This window comes from Anser brachyrhynchus (assembly GCF_964034855.1).
Source record: "Anser brachyrhynchus genome assembly, chromosome: 12".
NCBI classification, from domain to species: Eukaryota; Metazoa; Chordata; class Aves; order Anseriformes; family Anatidae; genus Anser; species Anser brachyrhynchus.
In genome coordinates this window covers 9,751,908-9,770,109 of record NC_137707.1, presented here as the reverse complement: position 1 = coordinate 9,770,109, position 18,202 = coordinate 9,751,908, and the positions used below count along the sequence as shown (strand labels likewise).

Genomic DNA, 18,202 nt, shown 5'->3' with positions numbered 1-18,202 from the left:
GTGGTTAGAATGAACATGAGAATCTGCATCTAGCAGAATAATGCATATTTATTAAAATAGCCATTTTCTGTTTTTTATATTTTTAGCCATTTGGGAAATGAGCTTTGTTTTGATCCTAACTGGGGACGTGGGGACATGTTCACATTTTTCTGAGATAAACATGGAACAAACTTTGGAGATGGTGAGGTCAGAAAAGAACCGCGCTTGGGTGCATTGGAACAAGATGGATTTGTTACAGTGACATGAAAGAACAGTGACTTGCCCGTTTTGCACAGCACTATCAGTATTATGCAGAAATGCAAAAGTTGGGGAACCTGTCGGTGGCAATTTCTGTTTCCTTCATGCTTCACAGCTGAAAGGGAGCCTATTCTGCAAGGAGACTAGCAAGTGGCAGAGGGGAATTTAGTGCACGCTACAGCAGAGATTCCTGCTGAACCGATGAGCTGCTGCTTTGAAATGTTTGTATTCAGTGTTGACTAATAACTGAATCTTTCATTCGTTTTGTGTTTGGCTAAATTATTATTGTTTTTTAAAGTCATTATCTGAATCTCATATGATCCACAATGAGAGCCTGAGAACTAGCATCCAAGTGGTGTGGATGACATGACCCTCCAGCAGGGCTAGAGCAGGAAACTGAACAGAAGTGTTTGTGGTAACTTTGTCCTGGTGAATTTGCATCTGATTTGCCAGGCTTTCTGAGAATTCCTGTCTCTGCGGGGTGGAGCCACAGAAATGCTGCGGTACCTAAGATGACTAGGGGAGGGAGAGAAATGATGGCAAATAGCTGGAATTTGACAGCGTCTCTTAGATGACAGCTTGATGAGATAAATCCAGGTCATTAGACACATCGTTGTGTAGTCAACCACCAAAATAGACTATTTATGTATACCAAAAATCTTTCAATAGATTTTGACAATTTATTTTTATTTTTTAATGTTCACTGCAACAGTGGAAGTGTGTTTTGTCTGTGTAGTTCTGAATACTGTTTGTCAATGTAGAGCAGCCTTAAAAATGAGGCACTGAGCGGAGCACAAAACAAACTAATTACAGTTCTGCCGGGCTTATTAGCTTGGGCTCAGTCCCTGGGCAGCACTGCTACAGGGAGGAAACAAGTCAGGTGTGTGTCTTTGAATACACAGATTGGTGGGTGTATTTTTGTGCTGCCTGAAAACTTATTTCATCATCTTTGCAGGTTTATTTTTTTCCCCCAGTTGTTAGGAAGGTAAAGCCTCGGGGGCAAGCAACTGACACTGAGGTAGTTGAAAGGAACCTTGAAGAGATGCCAGACTGATGAAGGTCTTTGCCAACCTTGGCTCTGAAGAGTGGAATTTCAAAGCTGAATTTTAAAGACCTTCATGGAGTAATCTTGATAAATTTTATTGTCCCATGACCTAACGTTTTGTTGCTGTTGTGAAAAAACATCTTGGTTTTCTTTGGCTGGCTTAGCTGTTGAAAGTGAAAGTGAGGGATAACTTATTTAATTTCTCAATTGTCAAAATAGCAATGCCTATTAAAGACGAAAAATTGGTATTTTATAAATTCAGAAAGATGCTCAGAATTTATTTCCTTCAGGCTTGTGCTCTTTGTGGGCAATTCTTATTTGGTGCAGTGTAAACAGTGTTGCATTATTCTGTAAGCAATACAAACACAAGCTTGAAATACCCAAAAGTATTACCTGGTTGGGTATTTATTGCTAGTAGGTCTGTTGCATTGTGAAGAAAACTGGTGGACTGTCTGTGTGCAAATTGTTTGTCAGAAAAATGTGTGGGAAGCAGCGAGGAGCAGCTAAGTAAGAATTGAGAGGGGAAGTAGGGGATCTCCGAGGAACCAAAATGAAGCAGGGATTATGGAAGCTTTCATTCCAGAATATATTTTGTCATTTACAGCAGAACTACTACATTTAACAGAGCTTGTTTTCCAACTCAAAAATAATTAGAAACAAGAAATAAACCATGTGAGTCTTGGTTTTGAAACCACTTCTTCCATTTCTTCAAAATCCTATCACGTTCTTGGCCTTCCTTTTGGTGAGCTGACTGAGGCTTTTGAAAGTCACTTCTTTTGTTTCATGTTTTTTTTATGTACTTTGCTTGAGATGCTGGCAACAGAACCTGTTTGCAGCAAGCACCAGATGCTTGGGACTGGAGGGAGACCCCTGAGACTGGCGGGCTGCTGGGGCCATGGTGCCCTGCGGAGCTGCGCTGGGGACAGGCGGCGTAGTCTTGGGCCGTGAGATGGGCACTGAGGCACCTCTGCACAGCTTGAATCCAGCCCTGCAGGTCGCTAGCATGTTTCTGGAACTGTGGGCCACAGACTATTTTGTCAGAGGGAAGTGATGTTTACCTGAACCTTGAATAGCAGAATGTGGTGTTTGAGTAAAGTCTCCCTTACCCAAGTCCAAACAGATAAGAAAAAAGAGATGGGAATTAATACCCATACAGGTAATTTGGTTCCTTCTACCTAGCACTTACTTTTGCTTGAGGAAACCATTATTTCAATTAGTAATTCTTTTTTTTTTAAATGCTCATACAAAGTTTAATAATACAAATAGAGACTAACATTATGTGATTTTGACCAGGGATGCTTGGTTGAGAAGATTGACAGGTGTGTTTGTAAACTTCAGATTGATAGCTTCATGTAGGAACCAGGGGAAGAAGTTCCTGAACCATGCAAATAAAGTACTGATGGGAGAAAAACTGGGGGCATTGTTCGTACTACTGCCCCCCCCCCCCCCGCCCAAAAAAAAAAAAGAAAAGCAACAGAAAAAAGAGAAAAACAGAGCTAAAAGGAGATGTTACTTTGAGCATTCTTTTGTTGAAACTAACTTGGGTAGCAACTAGTAGCTTCTGTGACCTTCCATGACAAATTCAGGTTGTTGTTGAGATGTGCAGGTTTCTTTTCTAGATTAGTTATGTGGCAGCTTTAAACTCCATCTAAATGTAACCTAGATATTAGAAAGCAAATGACAAAAGCAACAGCTGGTTTAAAAATCATGTTTTTGTTATTAATTGTGATATGGCACATAGTACCTGGTCATTTGTGCAGTCTCTTACCACAAAATACAGGATAAAAAGGCAAAGCATGTATCACACTTAATATCTCTTGGAAGCTTGCATGCGTGAAGCCACGGAGAGCAGTTGGTAAAGGTATGTGGGTATTCCTGCCACCTCTGACCGTCAGTCAGCTTCTGTAAACATACTGAACTGGAGGACTAGACAGAGACTTCAAAAGCTGATGTCCTTTGCAGCAGCTTTCAGGAGCTTTTAGGTCTGTTAGTAGCCCAGACTGATAGCACCAATTCTGACTTTTGATCTTTGTTAATCTAAAAACCATACCTGCTCAGGCCCTTAAAGCAAAATACCATAGGATGCTATCTCTCTTCTGATCTAGAGATTCCCACCTTTCAGAGCAGAATAAGCCGAACAAAACCTCACTCTACTTCAGTATAAAATGCTGTCTTGGCAGAAACGCACAAATTAAGATGTCTCCTTTGCCTTCTGCTCCTTCTGAGTGGGATAGCTAGCTGGTGATGGCAGTAGCAAATATGTGTCCTTGGATACTCTCCTTTGGATGAATGCCAGTGTTAGGACTGCTGGTGACTGAACAGAATGACTCGTGAGTAACTAGCAAGGGCGCGGAAGTCAATCTTTTCATTTTAAATTGTTTTGCAAAGGAGAAAGGGAACAGCAGCCGTCTAGAGTGGATTTGATTCAGCTCATAGATTTTATTCTCTGTTATGGATGGCAGCTTTGTACAGTGTTTTATGGCACAGCATACTGTCTCATGAGGTTGCTGTAATTTCAGCAGAAATTCTTTTATCCGTGTGATGTGGTTTTTACTTTGTCTATAAATATAATAGTAAGAACTTGAGCTACACCATGGCCAGATTTGAAAGAACTCATCTTTTTTCAATTAGCTTATTCTTTTTATTGTCACGATTATTCATTTTCTTTTACGTGGAAAAAAGCTACGTTATTTTAGGGAGTGTCCTTTGCTTCTTGAATTCCTGCTGTAGTTCATTCTCTTTTTGTTTCTGCTCTGATTCCTTCCAAAACCATTATAGATTTTTTTTCTTTTATCTTTCTTGTTTAAGTACCAAATTTTGGATTAAAAACATCCCCTGATGTGTGCGTTGGTGATTTTACCATTATGTACCTATACCACAATGTTATTGATGTCATTGCTCCTCAAGCTCCAAACAGTCTGGCTTGTGGATATGAAAGTTGTCTTTGTTTCAGCTTTTTAAGAGACCAGTCCTACTGTGCAAATGTGAACCAATTATTGATTGCATTCAAAGGTTTTAACCTAAACAGGGAAAATGAGATGGCAGAAATGAAAAAAATGGAATCACAAGATGGAATAAAGTATTTAGATTTGAATTGTTGAATTCTTTGCAAAGACAAATCTGATATTCTTTGTCGAGAGTGCAAAAAAAATACAAACACAGTCATGATGATGAACTTTCAAAGGCACCTGTATCTTTGATTTCCTGGAAAAATCATGACAAAGGCTTCTGCAGTTACTTTTCAGTACTATTGCAAATTCTGCAGTATCTCAGACTTGTTATAAGAAGCCTTCAAGTCAATTTGTAGCATGAAGACATTTGATGTCTGTTATATTGTGGATAGGTCTAACAATCTTGCGTATTCTAACCTCCTTTGACAACTTGATCAAGCTGGTAGGTTCAAAAAGTCAGAGGTCAGCAGGATTAATTGATAAGTACGTCTGACCCTGTAAGTCATTCAGCATTGTGTCATCCATTTAGCCATTTTTAAGTGTGGTAATGAAGTACAAAGTGTGTCTGAAAAAGAAATCTGGATTGTAAGAAGTAAGAAAATGAATATTAAACGTGTCTTTGGCTGTTTGTTCTAATGGTACCTTAGAGTTAAAATTTACTTAATTTTGAATATGACTTTGGTCTTAACCTTTCAGCTATTGATTTTGTTATGCTTTTAGTTTTGATGTGCTTTTCTATGCTTTTTTTTTAATTCAGCCAGTATTTCTTGATTATGTGAACACCATAGTCTTCATGTACACAGCTCAATCCATTTAATATTCAAAGCAGTTTAGGTTCTTTGATTTATACTGTGAGAAATTTTATCCTCCTTTCAAGTGATGTCTGTGGCTCTATTCTGTACCCTGTCCAATTTTTCAAGATAATTTTAAAAATGTGGATAGCAGAAAAGAATGCAGCATTCCAGTGTCCCTTACAAGGGTAAGATAACCACCTTATACCTATTGTGTCCGTATATCCAAAGGAATGTGGAAGTGTGGCTGCCCTCTCCTCAGTATTTGTTTTTGTCATTCTTGGTGACATACCTATGTTTACTCTAGAGACTTGATGAAAATGTTGTATACTGTTGAGTCTGGTATCTATTGACATACATAGTGAGTAAGGGAAAAAGAAAAGGTGTGTGCAGATGAGAACCAAAGCTCTTTTTAGAGACCTCAGAAGCACAGGTAGAGCTGCTAAACTAAAAAGTTGGAGAGGGAGATACTTGGAGACATTGTGAAATGTCACTTCTTTTCTAATTTCTTTCTCTTAAATACATCTCTGCAAGCCAAGAAGTTATATCATTCAAGCTGCAGTAACTATTAAATAAAGTTCTGATTTTATGTGATGCCATTAGTAACAGATAACATCTATCTCAGCCTGAACTCTGTTCAAGTTCTAGTTATGTATTACCAGGTGAAAACATGGTAATAGTTTCCAAGAGACCTGCAGTTGTCTTGTGTTTCCTTACTGTTTGCTAAGACAGTCTCACTAGACTCATGAAATCTGAATACACGGGGAAAAAGCGGTGGGCAGTGGAAACCACTTGGATTTCTTGGGAAAGTCCCCACTCTTGATGAGGATCAGGCCACAGTGCTCAAGTATACAGTTTATCCCCAGGTATGCTTAATTTTGATTTGGCTGTCGCTGAGTCAGTACCTTCAGATGGATAGTTTCCCTGTGGATTGCACAGCACCAGAAATGTTCAATTTTTGAAATTACTTTCTAAAGCATTCTCAAATAAATGATGGCTAGAATTTAGTTATGTCCCACTGATATGCTAATGACCTTGATTTTTGTAAGGTATGGCAGCCTAATGGTCTGAACAAGTGGCATATGCAGCATATGAATATAACTGAATTGCACGTTGCTTAATGTTTTTTCAGTGCTCGAAACAAAGAAAGAATTTTCCCTGAACCTAGGTGTCCTGGGGTGTCAGTGTGCTTACGTTTTGAAACGTCTGCTTGAAACATCAATCCTATGTGATAGATATGTATAAACTTCTTGTGTATTTTTACAATACAGGCAGCTGCTATTCATAAAATGACCATCAGACATGTACTAGTGTACAGATAAGGCCTCAAGTTTTACTGTAGTAAAATTCATGAGTGTTATGTGGGCAGTGCTTGGACAGTTGTTGTGATGTGAAAGAGACCAAGGGGTTTCAGGGGGTGTTAGAGTTGGAGACTCAGGTTACTTCAGCATCAGCTGAGGTGGAACAGCTTTACTCATTGCTTATCCTGACAGTCCGTTCTTAGTAATCCCAATGGAAATGGAGGTAAAACATCCAGAATCCACATTGGTGCCTTATGCATACATACTGTTTTAACTCTATTCAGCTACTGGGAATAGAATTGTTTCCTTTGTAATAGACTTTGTTGTCCTTTATATGTGATAACTGCATAGGAAGTGGGACTGTATTACTATAGTTTTTGTTCTAACCTTCTTCCATTTTGTCAATTCTAATAAAAGCAAGTAAACTATTATTTTTTAGTAATGCCTTTTTTTTATTTTTATTTTTTTAGGATCTGGTCAACACTGGACTCAGCACTTTCTTCTTTTTCATTGCCTCTGTAGTACTTGCTGCTTTAAACCATAAAACTGGAGCAGAAATTGCTGCTGTGGTAAGAATTTGAATTTCTTTATATGCAACTAATACCTTCTATTAAAACTAAGAATAACCTTTCCCTTGTGTTCTTGGAGTATTTCTGTTACCTTTGCCATCCCAATTTACTTCTAATCTTACAGTTGGCTATGCATTAATTTTGATTTTAAAAGAATTGATTATCTGTGAATTTTGTCTCAAGTCTTGAGGGAAGAAACAGGAAAAGAGATTGCTGAGAATGCTAACAATTTTGTCTTGCATCTTTCTCTATAGGTAGCTAAGGTGTTAAAGCAGTATATTGCAAGCTTACAGAAAAGGTATAGCCAAAGATTCTTATGAAATCGGAGCTGCTTACACATAATCTTGCTGAATTCTTCTTGCTCACTAATTTTTGTTTTGTAGAGGGAGTATAGTGGTACTTTATTTTTTAGATTTTTCAGTCTAGAGCAGTAAGGTCAAGCAAATAAATTTCGTGCTCCCATTTGCAAAATTTTATTTTTTTCCCAAACTTGGATGTTGAAAATCACGAGTTCTGCACAAACATACAGAAAGCCCTGCAAATCAACTCTTCCTTTAGGCTGATAGTCTGGACTGGTCATCTCTTCTCTTGTCAGTTGTTCACTGTTGTATTCATCCAAACAGTTCATTCCACAGGATGAAGAGCTTTATTCTTCTTTACAAGAGGTTCTTCATTGAAGTTGTATTGCAAGACTTAATTGTCGCATTGGTAGACAAAGAACTCAGTTTTCTGGGATCATTGATCTTAGTAGCTTTGACAGATTCTCTAGATCATTGAGGAAGGAACAACATCAATATTAGAGGCCATGATGATTTGTCAGTGCAGTAAGGTAGAAAACTTAACTTCTGAAGAATTTGTTATGAAACTACTGTTGTTCTTGTTTTCAAAAATTGTCTTTGACAATTCTTTCTACTTCTTGTAGATATTTGGTTTCTTGGCAATGGCAGTGTATGCTGTGAACACATATTTAGCTATTAAAAAGTGGCGAATGAACAGCAGACAACAAAACAGTCGTCAGACCAGTGATTACATACGTGCTCGGACAGAATCCAGAGAAGTAGATCATCGCCCTGAGATTCAGCGTCTGGATGCATGAAAGCGATATTCAAATGGGACTGCAAAGGGAAAAGAAGAGCTTAACTCCCTCATGGAATAAAGTGTTTTTTCTTTATTTAAGGAAGGAAAGGAAGATCAGATGGTGGCAAAGAATGTCGAGCCCTGCATATGTGTGTAGATGCATTGAGTCAGAAGCTGTTGTCATGAAGGCAGTAGATGTTGGTCATTCAAAAGCAAGAGCCATTTAAGACATCCACATATATATACATATATATATATTATATATTTTATATATATATATATGTTCAGAAGTACATTAATGTGTTGGATTAACTGCACAAAACTTTTCTTCCCTCTCCTAAGTGCAAGCTCTGGATACACATGTTCTGTCACTGTATCTTCGTCTGTCATAAACACTAAGACCAGCACGATCTTGTTTGTTTAATATAAGAAAGAGATCTACCAGAAGAAAATTTCATACATGTGAAAAGGAAGTGAGGGGCAAATAGCAATAACTTCAGTCATGTATCGTGTCCAGCAACTCTGTGTCCTTCCTTGTGCAGCCTTGGTGGTGCAGTTCAATTCTCATCTGCAAGATCTCACACAGTTTCATTGGTGGTTCACTCATATAGCTGATATAAGCAGACGGCTCATGTCTTTGGGTTGATGGATTTAATGTTGAGGTAGTTGTCTTTGGATTACTCTGAAATCACCACATTCAGTTCATGCATGACCTTGGTTGGATCTGAACTTGAGCAAGATGAGCATGTTTACTGAATGCTCACCATACCATAATGCTTCCAGTGCAAGTACGTGGGGTTTCTGTTAACATTGGGATACATGCTATTTTTCTTTTCAAAACGGGGAAAAAGGCAGGGTGGAGAATGGGGAGGCAGAGGGGCAAAGTGATGAAGGAGAGGAAGAATGAATTGTCATTCAGTAAACTTGCATTCCAGTCATGGCTTTTTTTTCTCTTTTAAGGTTCAACCTTTCTGAGAAGCAAAGGGTAAGCAAGAACTAGCAAAAAAATTCTTGTACTTATAATGTAATCTTAGGAACACTTGATTACTATTCATCTAATACATATTTTCCTTGTTCAGAGGGTTATTTGCTTCTTCTAAAAACTGTTGGTAGTAAGCAAAACTTTTTTTTAATTGGATATGTCTGCAAAAAGTTTGTCTAGTATTTGTTGATTTATTTAAGAACGGTTTTACCTAACTGAAGTTTTCTTAATTGTACTTCCAGTGAAGACAAGGGTATTTTCTCTAATCAAAACTTGAATTCTGCAGTAATCAGTTTCATAATGTAAAACAAAGAAGTTCCTCAATATTTTTCTAGTTTTATGGCTGGTGTTTTTATCTGTGTAATCTATTATTTGGCGTATGGATGCCTGCATGTTACATGAAGAAATGTTGGGGGGGGGGGGGGCGGGAAGATCTCTAGAACTGAATTCCTTCCGGGTGTAAGCTAGTGAAGTAGTTGAAATTAGTGGAACTAGACATATGCTTGAATTTCTCACATGTGACTTTAATGCATTTTGTATTGTTTTCATTTAGCTGTACTCTTAAATGGTTGAATGCAGTTAACTGGAACCTTACGAACAAAAGGCAACGCACTGCAGACAGGTGATTTCTAAATACTAAAACCAGGTTATTGCCAAACAGAAGATCAGTATAAGTGCCTGGGCTTTTTTAATATTTGAGGGAACTGAGGGGGTTCCAGATTTAAACCTTACATTGCAATGTTTGAATCAAACAGCAGGAAATTATTTTTAACGTGTAGAAAACTGGTTTAAAAAAAAAAAAAAACTAAAACCACAACAACAACAAACTGATCTCATTTGTGATTTTTCTGATGTCTACAGCGCATTTCACCTGAGTTGTTAAGACTGAGATTAAAACTAAGAAAGAGTTACTAATGAGGTTAAAGAAAACTTGCCTTTCTAAACTAGTAATGGTTTGCCAGTTACTGTATTAACATCTTACTGTCCTTCATTGAAAGTTAATACCAAAGGCAACACCAGCTTAAAAAAAGGATCAAACCACAGTAGCTAATCTCTTGTTGGGTTTACAGCATAGATGTTTAATTAAGGTGGTGTCTCACCAGGATTAACGGGTGTTTCATGAAAAGAAAATGACAGCTCAATATTCACTCTGGCATGAAATAATTAAGTTACTGAAGCCGGCATAGTTGCTTTAGCCCTGTTGTTTTTCAGCACTCTAAAAGTAGCATGAGTGTATCTAGACTGGAATTGTAAACCAGCATTAAACCACTTTGCATAAATATCATTTTAAAATAATAATATAAAAAATAAATAAAAGACTTAAATACAGAATATTGTCCTGCAGAAGATCCATGCTTTTGGAGTAGTACCCACATCTGAAGTCAAGAAACAGAAGTTAGGTCTTAGGTAAGGAGTTACGTCTGACGAAAAGTGTAGGCTTTCCATTGAGTATATCCTGATACTGGTTAATGAAAGGATTGAAATAGTGTGTATGAAAGAGAATGCCCTTTTTTCTCTTCCGTAGTCCCCGTGCTGATTCAGCTGATCTGACTTCTCAGAAATATGGGAGGTTTCATGCATCTACAAGCTTATGGCTTTGTTATCTTCTAAATCCTTACGCCTTTCCATACCTAGACTATAAAGATAACTTCACAGAGCTTTTTCTGGAGTGAGATCATGAAAAGCTTTTGTTATCTTTTAGCTGGAATGACAAATGCTTACTTAGTATGAATGATAGTTATATTTCTAATATCATATAATACTTCATCCTGTAGTATAGTATAGCTGTATGACCTCGAGTACTTTTACACATGAAATAAGTGTTCTTGAGTTGAGAATGAAGAACGATATGCCATTATTTATTACTTACATCAATAATGACTTGAGCTTAGCACAGCTTTCAGGATAGAATTCAAAGAGAATATGAATTAAAAAATATACTGTCTGATACAGTTGGAAAACAGGAAAACAAATGTAAATTTGTTATTTCCTTATTTTGGGGACCAAAGATGATTTTAGTATTGTACAGTATATACTTTTGAAAAGTCTAAGTTAAGCATTTATTACTCTACAGAGATGTTATTTACTATTTGCATTATAGAGTAGGGAGATAAAGTGGCTATGAGATGGACAACTAAAATTGAAGCATTACGATCATATGATGCATAAGTGGTTGACATTTTTTTCTTTTTCCCCCAGACAGTTTTATATAATGTTTTGAAGAGGTAGTAATCTTTTATTAAGACTATTACCAGAACTGCAGTCGTCATAAAAGGGAAAAAAAAAATCTTTTAAGGAATAAAATTGGGGTAGAAAGGTTTTTTTTTATTTTTTTATTTTGATTTGTTTAGAAAAATTGCTTCTTCTAGCCAGCTAATCTTATTTGATAGCATATGGGGTTAATTTTTCTTGAGCATACAGGGTTAATTTTCCCTTTAGTGTTAGAGTGTTGTTTAGCACCGCAAAGGGACCCAAAAACCTCCTTAAATAAAACTAAATGAAAGCTAAACAGTTGAAACTTCTAGGAATGAGATGCTTGAAACTGTAATGGCATTCTGATTAATCCTCTTTAAGTCAAAACTAAGCCCTCAGATGTGCAATCTCCATGTATTTCTGCATGTGGAAATGAGGGCAAGTTTTGCAAGCTATGCACAGACATTGAAATATCCATTAAACAATAGGAAATGATTGGAGCAACAGCATAGTAATTGTTGTATAGTGTTTTAAGAGTAGGTATCTTCCTTTTAATGCTGTGGTCAGTTTGGTCAGCATTAGTTCAAGTTTATTATGCGTACATGTAATGACGTGCAAACTGCCTACAATAGAAGTAGGTTTCTAAAACAATAATTAAGAACTGATTTGACAGTTTAATTGTTCCTTAGTAAAGTTGGTTCCTTTTTACTCTCTGCTTGTTCCTTTCATTTCATAAATTCATGCCTCATCTGTGTTACGTTTTAATGTTTAGTTTTGTTAACCCTTCGTTATCTGTACAGTGCCTGCTTCACTATAAGAAAGACAAGAATAGCATGTCCAATGTCCTTTTGCTTAAGTATGTACTCTTCCCTTTTGTGATAGGTTATGTTATTTGGGCTGGATATGCTGGGAGAATTTGTTTTTTTTCCCATGGACTTTGGAAGCTAGCTGGTATAGTGTTTGTTTCTTCTAGGCTTTCTGTTAGGAGCCACATGCTCCTAGAGGACCAGAGATTCATCTACCTCTGCCTTTTTTTTTGAGAGACAAGGTGCTGACCTTTGAGATTTGATGCCTGTATTTCAGTCTGTGCTGTTCATCGTTGGCTTTATATTCAGAAGTGTGGCATCGGCAATGAGCCATGCTGTGGAAGCAGCTTGCTGTCTTCAGCTTATAAGATGTCTCTTAAGCGTGAGCTTAAAATTAAATCGGTAACATGGGGTGCTTCTTCATAGCCTTTGTCCTGTGTTTCACTGTGCATCTTATGATATGATCTAGAATTGCTTTATTGTATCTGTTCGTGTTTCAATGTTCAGTCTAGAAAGAAGAGGGGAAAACTGGGGAGAACTTCCAAGTTTTTAATCATTATGATTATTTTTCCACGAATTACTTTGTACCATATAATGATTGTCCCTTCCTAATGCAGCAGATTTACTGGTTCTTAAAGTGTTGCAGACCACGGCAGGAAAATTGATCCGCTATAAGCTGTGTGTGGACTATGAATTAACCACTAGTTTTCCATAAACGTTAAGGTCCCAATATAAATGTTATATTTGCCACCTTTGTGTTGTTTTGGGAGTTTGCAGGTACAGCAAATACTTATGTAATAAATGGCTTTATTAATGCAGCCTTTTTTTTCCCCTTGGTCCTTGTTCTGTATCTGCTATTTTCTTGCCCCATGACACCTTTGTAAGCATTTCTACCTGTTCTTTTTTTTTTTTGTGGTGGTGGTGTTTTTAGGGTATAATTTCACCAAAAAAAGTTAATAGCAATTCAAATAGGGTAGAAAATAATATACTCACTCGTACTCAGATGAGATACTGAGCAGCTTTGTGCATGAAAATCAGAGCGTAAATGACAAATCTTATGCTGAAAACTCTGGAGCCAAGCATCTTCAGCAGATACTTAGGAGAGATAAATGTAGGCTCATTTAGATTATGAATATGAAACGTAGTAAAGGATGGGAAGGAGAAAATAAAACCAAACCTGATGCTTAGTAATTTGGTGTTTTCAAAATGTGTGAATGTGAAGGATCCTCAGCTGCAGAAGGAAAGTTATCGTCTACACTTCTTAGAGAAGGATACAGAGACACTTAGACCTGGTGATAAAAGTAGGTGTAGAAATGTTTCTCTGTTCCTAATCCTGGGGCCAGGCTGCCTGTATATTATGGTTGGAGAGATTCTACACCCATGTTGTTAATGGTGTATTAAAACCTGAGGTACATTGACAAATCAATGTGATTATCAAATGACTTCCACTCAGCTCAAGTGTTGTGGTTGGTTCACAAAGACCTGCAGGATCTAGAAGCTTGCATCAGGAGGGATGTATATATCTGGAAGAAAGGATTCTTTCAGACTGGGATTTCTGCTTAGTCCCACTGCGATGAGTAAAGCCATCAAGTAGAATTTCTGAAACTGGGTGCTTAGTTTGCTGTTTATGGGATAAAATAATAGATTGTTTGTAGGGTCTTTTAGCCAACAAAGATCAAAGACTGTGCAGATACAGATATCATGTATTGGAAATTTAATGGCAACAAAAGTAATCATTTTACAACGAAACTGAAACAGGCAAAAAAAAAAACAAACAGCAGAATGTTGTACTTTTTTCCTAGAAATATTTTTTTGGAAAAAAAGTGTAGGGATTGTCATATTCTTTTCTTTATTTTAACAGAAGGAGTTGATTAAAAATGAATTCATACAAATATTCAGGAAATCTCTAAATTCTCTCTCCATAGAGTTTTTCCTGATATGTTGTTTTCCGTGTTAGCCACGTAGATCGATCTGTTTGACAGAACCAGAATGGTACTGTCCAGCCTGAAAGGGTTCCTTTGTTGTCTTGGTCTTATTTTTGCATTGTCTTTTAAAAGTCTGTCTATAATTTAACCATTTGTATTCTATAAATAATCTTAAAAAAAGAAAATCTGCTTACACTGTGATTTATAGTAGCCTTTAATTTAGAGTATACAACACAATCTAATTTTCTTTTGGGATATGCAGCTTTCAAAAGTGTTCTTATATATGCCCGGAAATAAAAGTTGTCTATTTATCATGAAAATGTGATTAGGTAGTTACCTATCCAGAGTCCCAGTGCAACTCTTTCAAAAGTGTGCTGGATGGATGAGTTAATGAAATTGCCTTTTAATCTCTATGGGTTAATAAATATTTTTTTATAACTAGCCACAGATATTCCTTTTTAAATTATACTTGGCAAACAGAAGATATTTAATTTTATATACAATATACATAGTTACCTTGATTGACGTATTTATAACATAGAGCTTTGAGTTTACTATGAAGGTTTTATCGTATACCATGGACTTCATGGGTAGAAGTTTAAAAAAAAAAAAAAAGAAAGAAAAAAGAAAAAAAGAAAAATACAGTTAGGATATATGGAAGGATATGGAAACTATCTACATAAATTCAGAAAGAGGACATCAGAGCATTTCCAAAAGCAATAGCCAGATCTTATTAACAGAGTATCTGTTTTTTTTCTTATTTTTGACTGGGGCTGGTCCCTACAGCTATTTTAGTAACATCTGGATGTGAGTAACTGAATGAAATATGACCATCTGCCTCTTCTGATTGTCAAGGACTATTGTCTAGAATATGGGAAATTTCAGGGTATTGTGTTTGTTTTGCTTTGGACAAATGTCTCAATAGACATATTTAGTTAAAACCTTCATGCATTTGAAAGAAAATACCCTCTATTACCTAGGCTGATTTATCACTTTTGGTAACCTTTTAATCCCAAAAGTATTATAGTCTAAATATTTTTAGTAATGTTACATTTATCCAGATGTCTACAGGTTAAAATGGTTCTGGCTAGCACCCTTTTATTACAACAATTGCTACCTTCATTTTCTACTGTTTATACTTTAATCATGAATGTTTAACAGTTTCTACTTGTTGGATATTGTGAAAGGAGAGTGTATCATATAGCATTACAGTTCATCCAGCTTTAACTCATATGTCACGGTTCTAGAATAAGGTGATATTTTGATTTATATATTGTGGCCAATTAATTGCATTTTTAAATGATTTCTGTACTTAAGACACAACATTTTTAATAACATTTTAATAACAAATCATTAGCTCATCATTTTATCTGTCTAGACTTACTCTCTTCTGTGTTAGTGTCATTTTGAATCTATTTGTATATGTTGAAGTTTGTAAGGGTTCAGGAACCCGCAATAAAATAGTAAAGTATGTATTTATTTCTCATTATAATGCTCAGTTTTGATTTAAAAGTTGACACTTTGTATGTCTGTTCACAGAATTGTAAACAAATACCGAAAAACTGCTTCACCTAGGGTGCCTTCCATGTGTGGTATAAACACTTGTCATTCACAAAAAATAGAGATGTAAATTTATTAAACCAGTAAACACTATTTTTGTAATGTGAGTCACTAATGCATCTCTGGCTTTATTGTGCTTTGTTTTCACTAAAAACAGTTTTATGGCTACTGTAGTCATTGTTTCCCTTTGTGTACTGCATAGTAAATATGGTCTCATGGTGAATCAAAAGATTGCATCACTTCTGCTCTTCTCTGCCTTCAGCTGCTACCTGAAAGATGGAGTTAAAGCACATTGCTGAAGTGAGCTAGATGGTATTCCAACCCTTTCCTTGAGACTTGTATAAAGAAATGCTCAGTGTGGGATGTCTGTATCCTTGGTGCTGATTCAGAGTCCTCTAGAAACACGTAGTAGGCATAATCTAAACATTTCTGATACTAGCTCATAATTCACAATTTACGGTGTCTGAGAAAGGAGCATCCCGGCCTGAAAGACTTATCCCTTGGGGATACAGTTCCTGTACTGACAGATCGGTAATTGTGAACAGCTCAGATGTGTCAGTCAAAATAATGGGTTAGAATTCGATCTTTGGACTGAGTGAAGGGGATGCAATTTTCCTTTAACATATGAGCGCAATTCTGCTATGTAATACCCTTGGTATTTTGCTTTTGAAGTATGAAAAATTGTTATGTATCGCCAAGGAAAATCTTCTAAGTGTTCTGTATGTGCTGCTGCAAATGCAGAACCTGGCTCTGTTATCCTTACTCAGGCAGAATTCCCCATTGATTTCGGGGACTGCAGGATCAGGTATCCATTTATCACCATAAGCATGTTCTGATCAAGGATTTGAAGAATATCACAAGCTAGCAAATGTGCATATAAAGACAATGTACAGCCTTGAAGCAATCTCATGTTATTTTGGTAAGTATTTTTGGTCTCATTTAAACTGCTCACAAGGCCAGCTGATAAAATTGATGCTTTCTGTAGAGGTACCAGCCATCTGTGATCTGATGTTACTTCTCAGTAACAGCGGGAGCTTACATGTGTAAGCATAGCATCTTCCAGCTCTGTATGTGTAAATTGTGCTGTTAATTCTTGGAGAATTTCAAAGGCAAGGTAACTCTACAAGAAAACGTAACTTCTAACTTGTGTTTTACACCAGTAATGATTTTTCAGTACGTTGTGCACTTCTTTTCTGTCGGTTTTAATGATAAACAAAAACACAAGCTGAAGAATTTTCTTGGAATACAGAAAGCAGTCCTTTTTTTTTTTGTTTTATATCCATACCATTCTAGCATAATTTAAATGGTGTATTTATCGGTTTTAAATGTCATGTTGTTTTTCCAGTCTTTTGTATATGGGCACATTACTTTTTGTAATTTTTTATTTAGTTGTCTTTCAGTCTTTTTTCTTTCTGATATCTGAAGATTTGAGCTCTATGGATTTTCATGGTACTCTTCTGATTATGTCTTCATAGTGTTAAAAGTCTGTATTTTTGTATGTAGGGAAAATGGTAGTTTTCTAACACTTAATTTGATCAATATACTATGAAATCATTTGTGAAGGACTTCCTGTTTAATAAATAGACGTATTAAAGCACTAAAACATTGTCTTCATCTGTAAAGGCAACGTATAAACTTAGCACAAAGTGTTGTGGTTGATTATTCAGCAAGTGTAGCTGCTAAATGCATTTCCTATGCAAGACAATGTCATAGGGGTTAAAACAACTGAACCAAAAAACTGCCTGAGGTTTTTGTGACTGCCTTTGACAAGACAAACTTCATAGATGCCAGAGTTAATGAAAAACCATGTATAAGCAGTCCATGATGAAAGATTATATGTAGCAGAAAGCACATGGAACCGCTTTGTTGCTGAGGTGGTTGTGGCGGGATTGCTCTGGTGAGGGTTTCTGTCTGTACTCTGGAATGGAACAAAACACTGTGTCTTGTGGTTTGCAGCAGCATGTTCTGGACTGAAAAGGATTTGGGGGCTGAAATGCCAGAGTGAGTAGGTAATGCTCTGTCACCTCGTAGGGTGAAGGTTGTGTATCTTACCTTGGTGACCTTGGTTTGATCTAGATTTGGGGCATTCAGCTGCTTTAGGTGCAAGGTGAAAGCATGGGAGTTAAGAGGGTAAGAAATGAGGAAATGCATAGATGGTTGAATGAATGCTGTGGGAAGATTTGGGAATATGGATGACATGCTTGACAGTCACATGAGCGTGTGTGGGGTAGACAATGGCGGGGACGTGATTGATGAGCTTTTACAGAGGGATTCACTGTGGAGGGTCATGTGCTTGTACAACTCTTCTACAAGATAGACCAGTTCTTTTTGCCTGTGAGGGGTTGTCAGCAGCAGTAGATTTTAATGAGTTGTGGTGTTGCATCTATTGGATCTGCTTAGAGATCAGACCAGAATGTAATTGATAGTGTTTAAGAAAACAAACAATTGGTGCTGGACATAACGGCATATTGCTGCTGATGTGGTGTTCCTTGGTCAAGAGAAGCTTGTCAGCGGTTGAATAGAAAAATGTTTATTCTGTCTAACTTCTAAACAGTGAAGGCTGACCTCATTCCCTTGGGAATACTGTAATTGACTGCTTACCTAATAGATCAGGCTCACAAGATGTGACGGACAACATCCAAAATATATAAAATGAAAGCACAAGTATTACCTGGTCAAAATGAACATTGGAATCACTGTTTTCTTTTTTTTCTTTTTTTCAGGATAATCGAAGCTAAAATGAAAATTTTTGAGTACATCTAAAT

The 18,202-nt window shown here is 36.7% G+C and overlaps 1 protein-coding gene across 10 annotated transcripts in view; it reads left to right on the top strand.

The window, feature by feature from the left end:
* The window catches only part of CMTM4 (CKLF like MARVEL transmembrane domain containing 4), a 39,453-nt gene extending 22,413 nt beyond the window's left edge, over positions 1-17,040 (top strand). The window contains exons 3-7 of one of the 10 annotated variants that reach the window (XR_013938547.1): positions 6,796-6,894; positions 7,817-8,759; positions 8,932-8,956; positions 9,507-9,575; positions 15,700-17,040. Coding sequence is in view for 1 of the 10 variants with exons in the window: in XM_080552864.1 (XP_080408990.1) it covers positions 6,796-6,894; positions 7,817-7,990 (273 nt within the window). In the remaining 9 variants the exon portion in view is untranslated. Of the gene's footprint in view, positions 1-6,795; positions 6,895-7,816 lie in introns of all 10 variants that reach the window. The other 9 variants (XR_013938548.1, XR_013938549.1, XR_013938551.1 and 6 more) reach the window with 9 other exon arrangements.
* Positions 17,041-18,202: the final 1,162 nt, after the last annotated feature.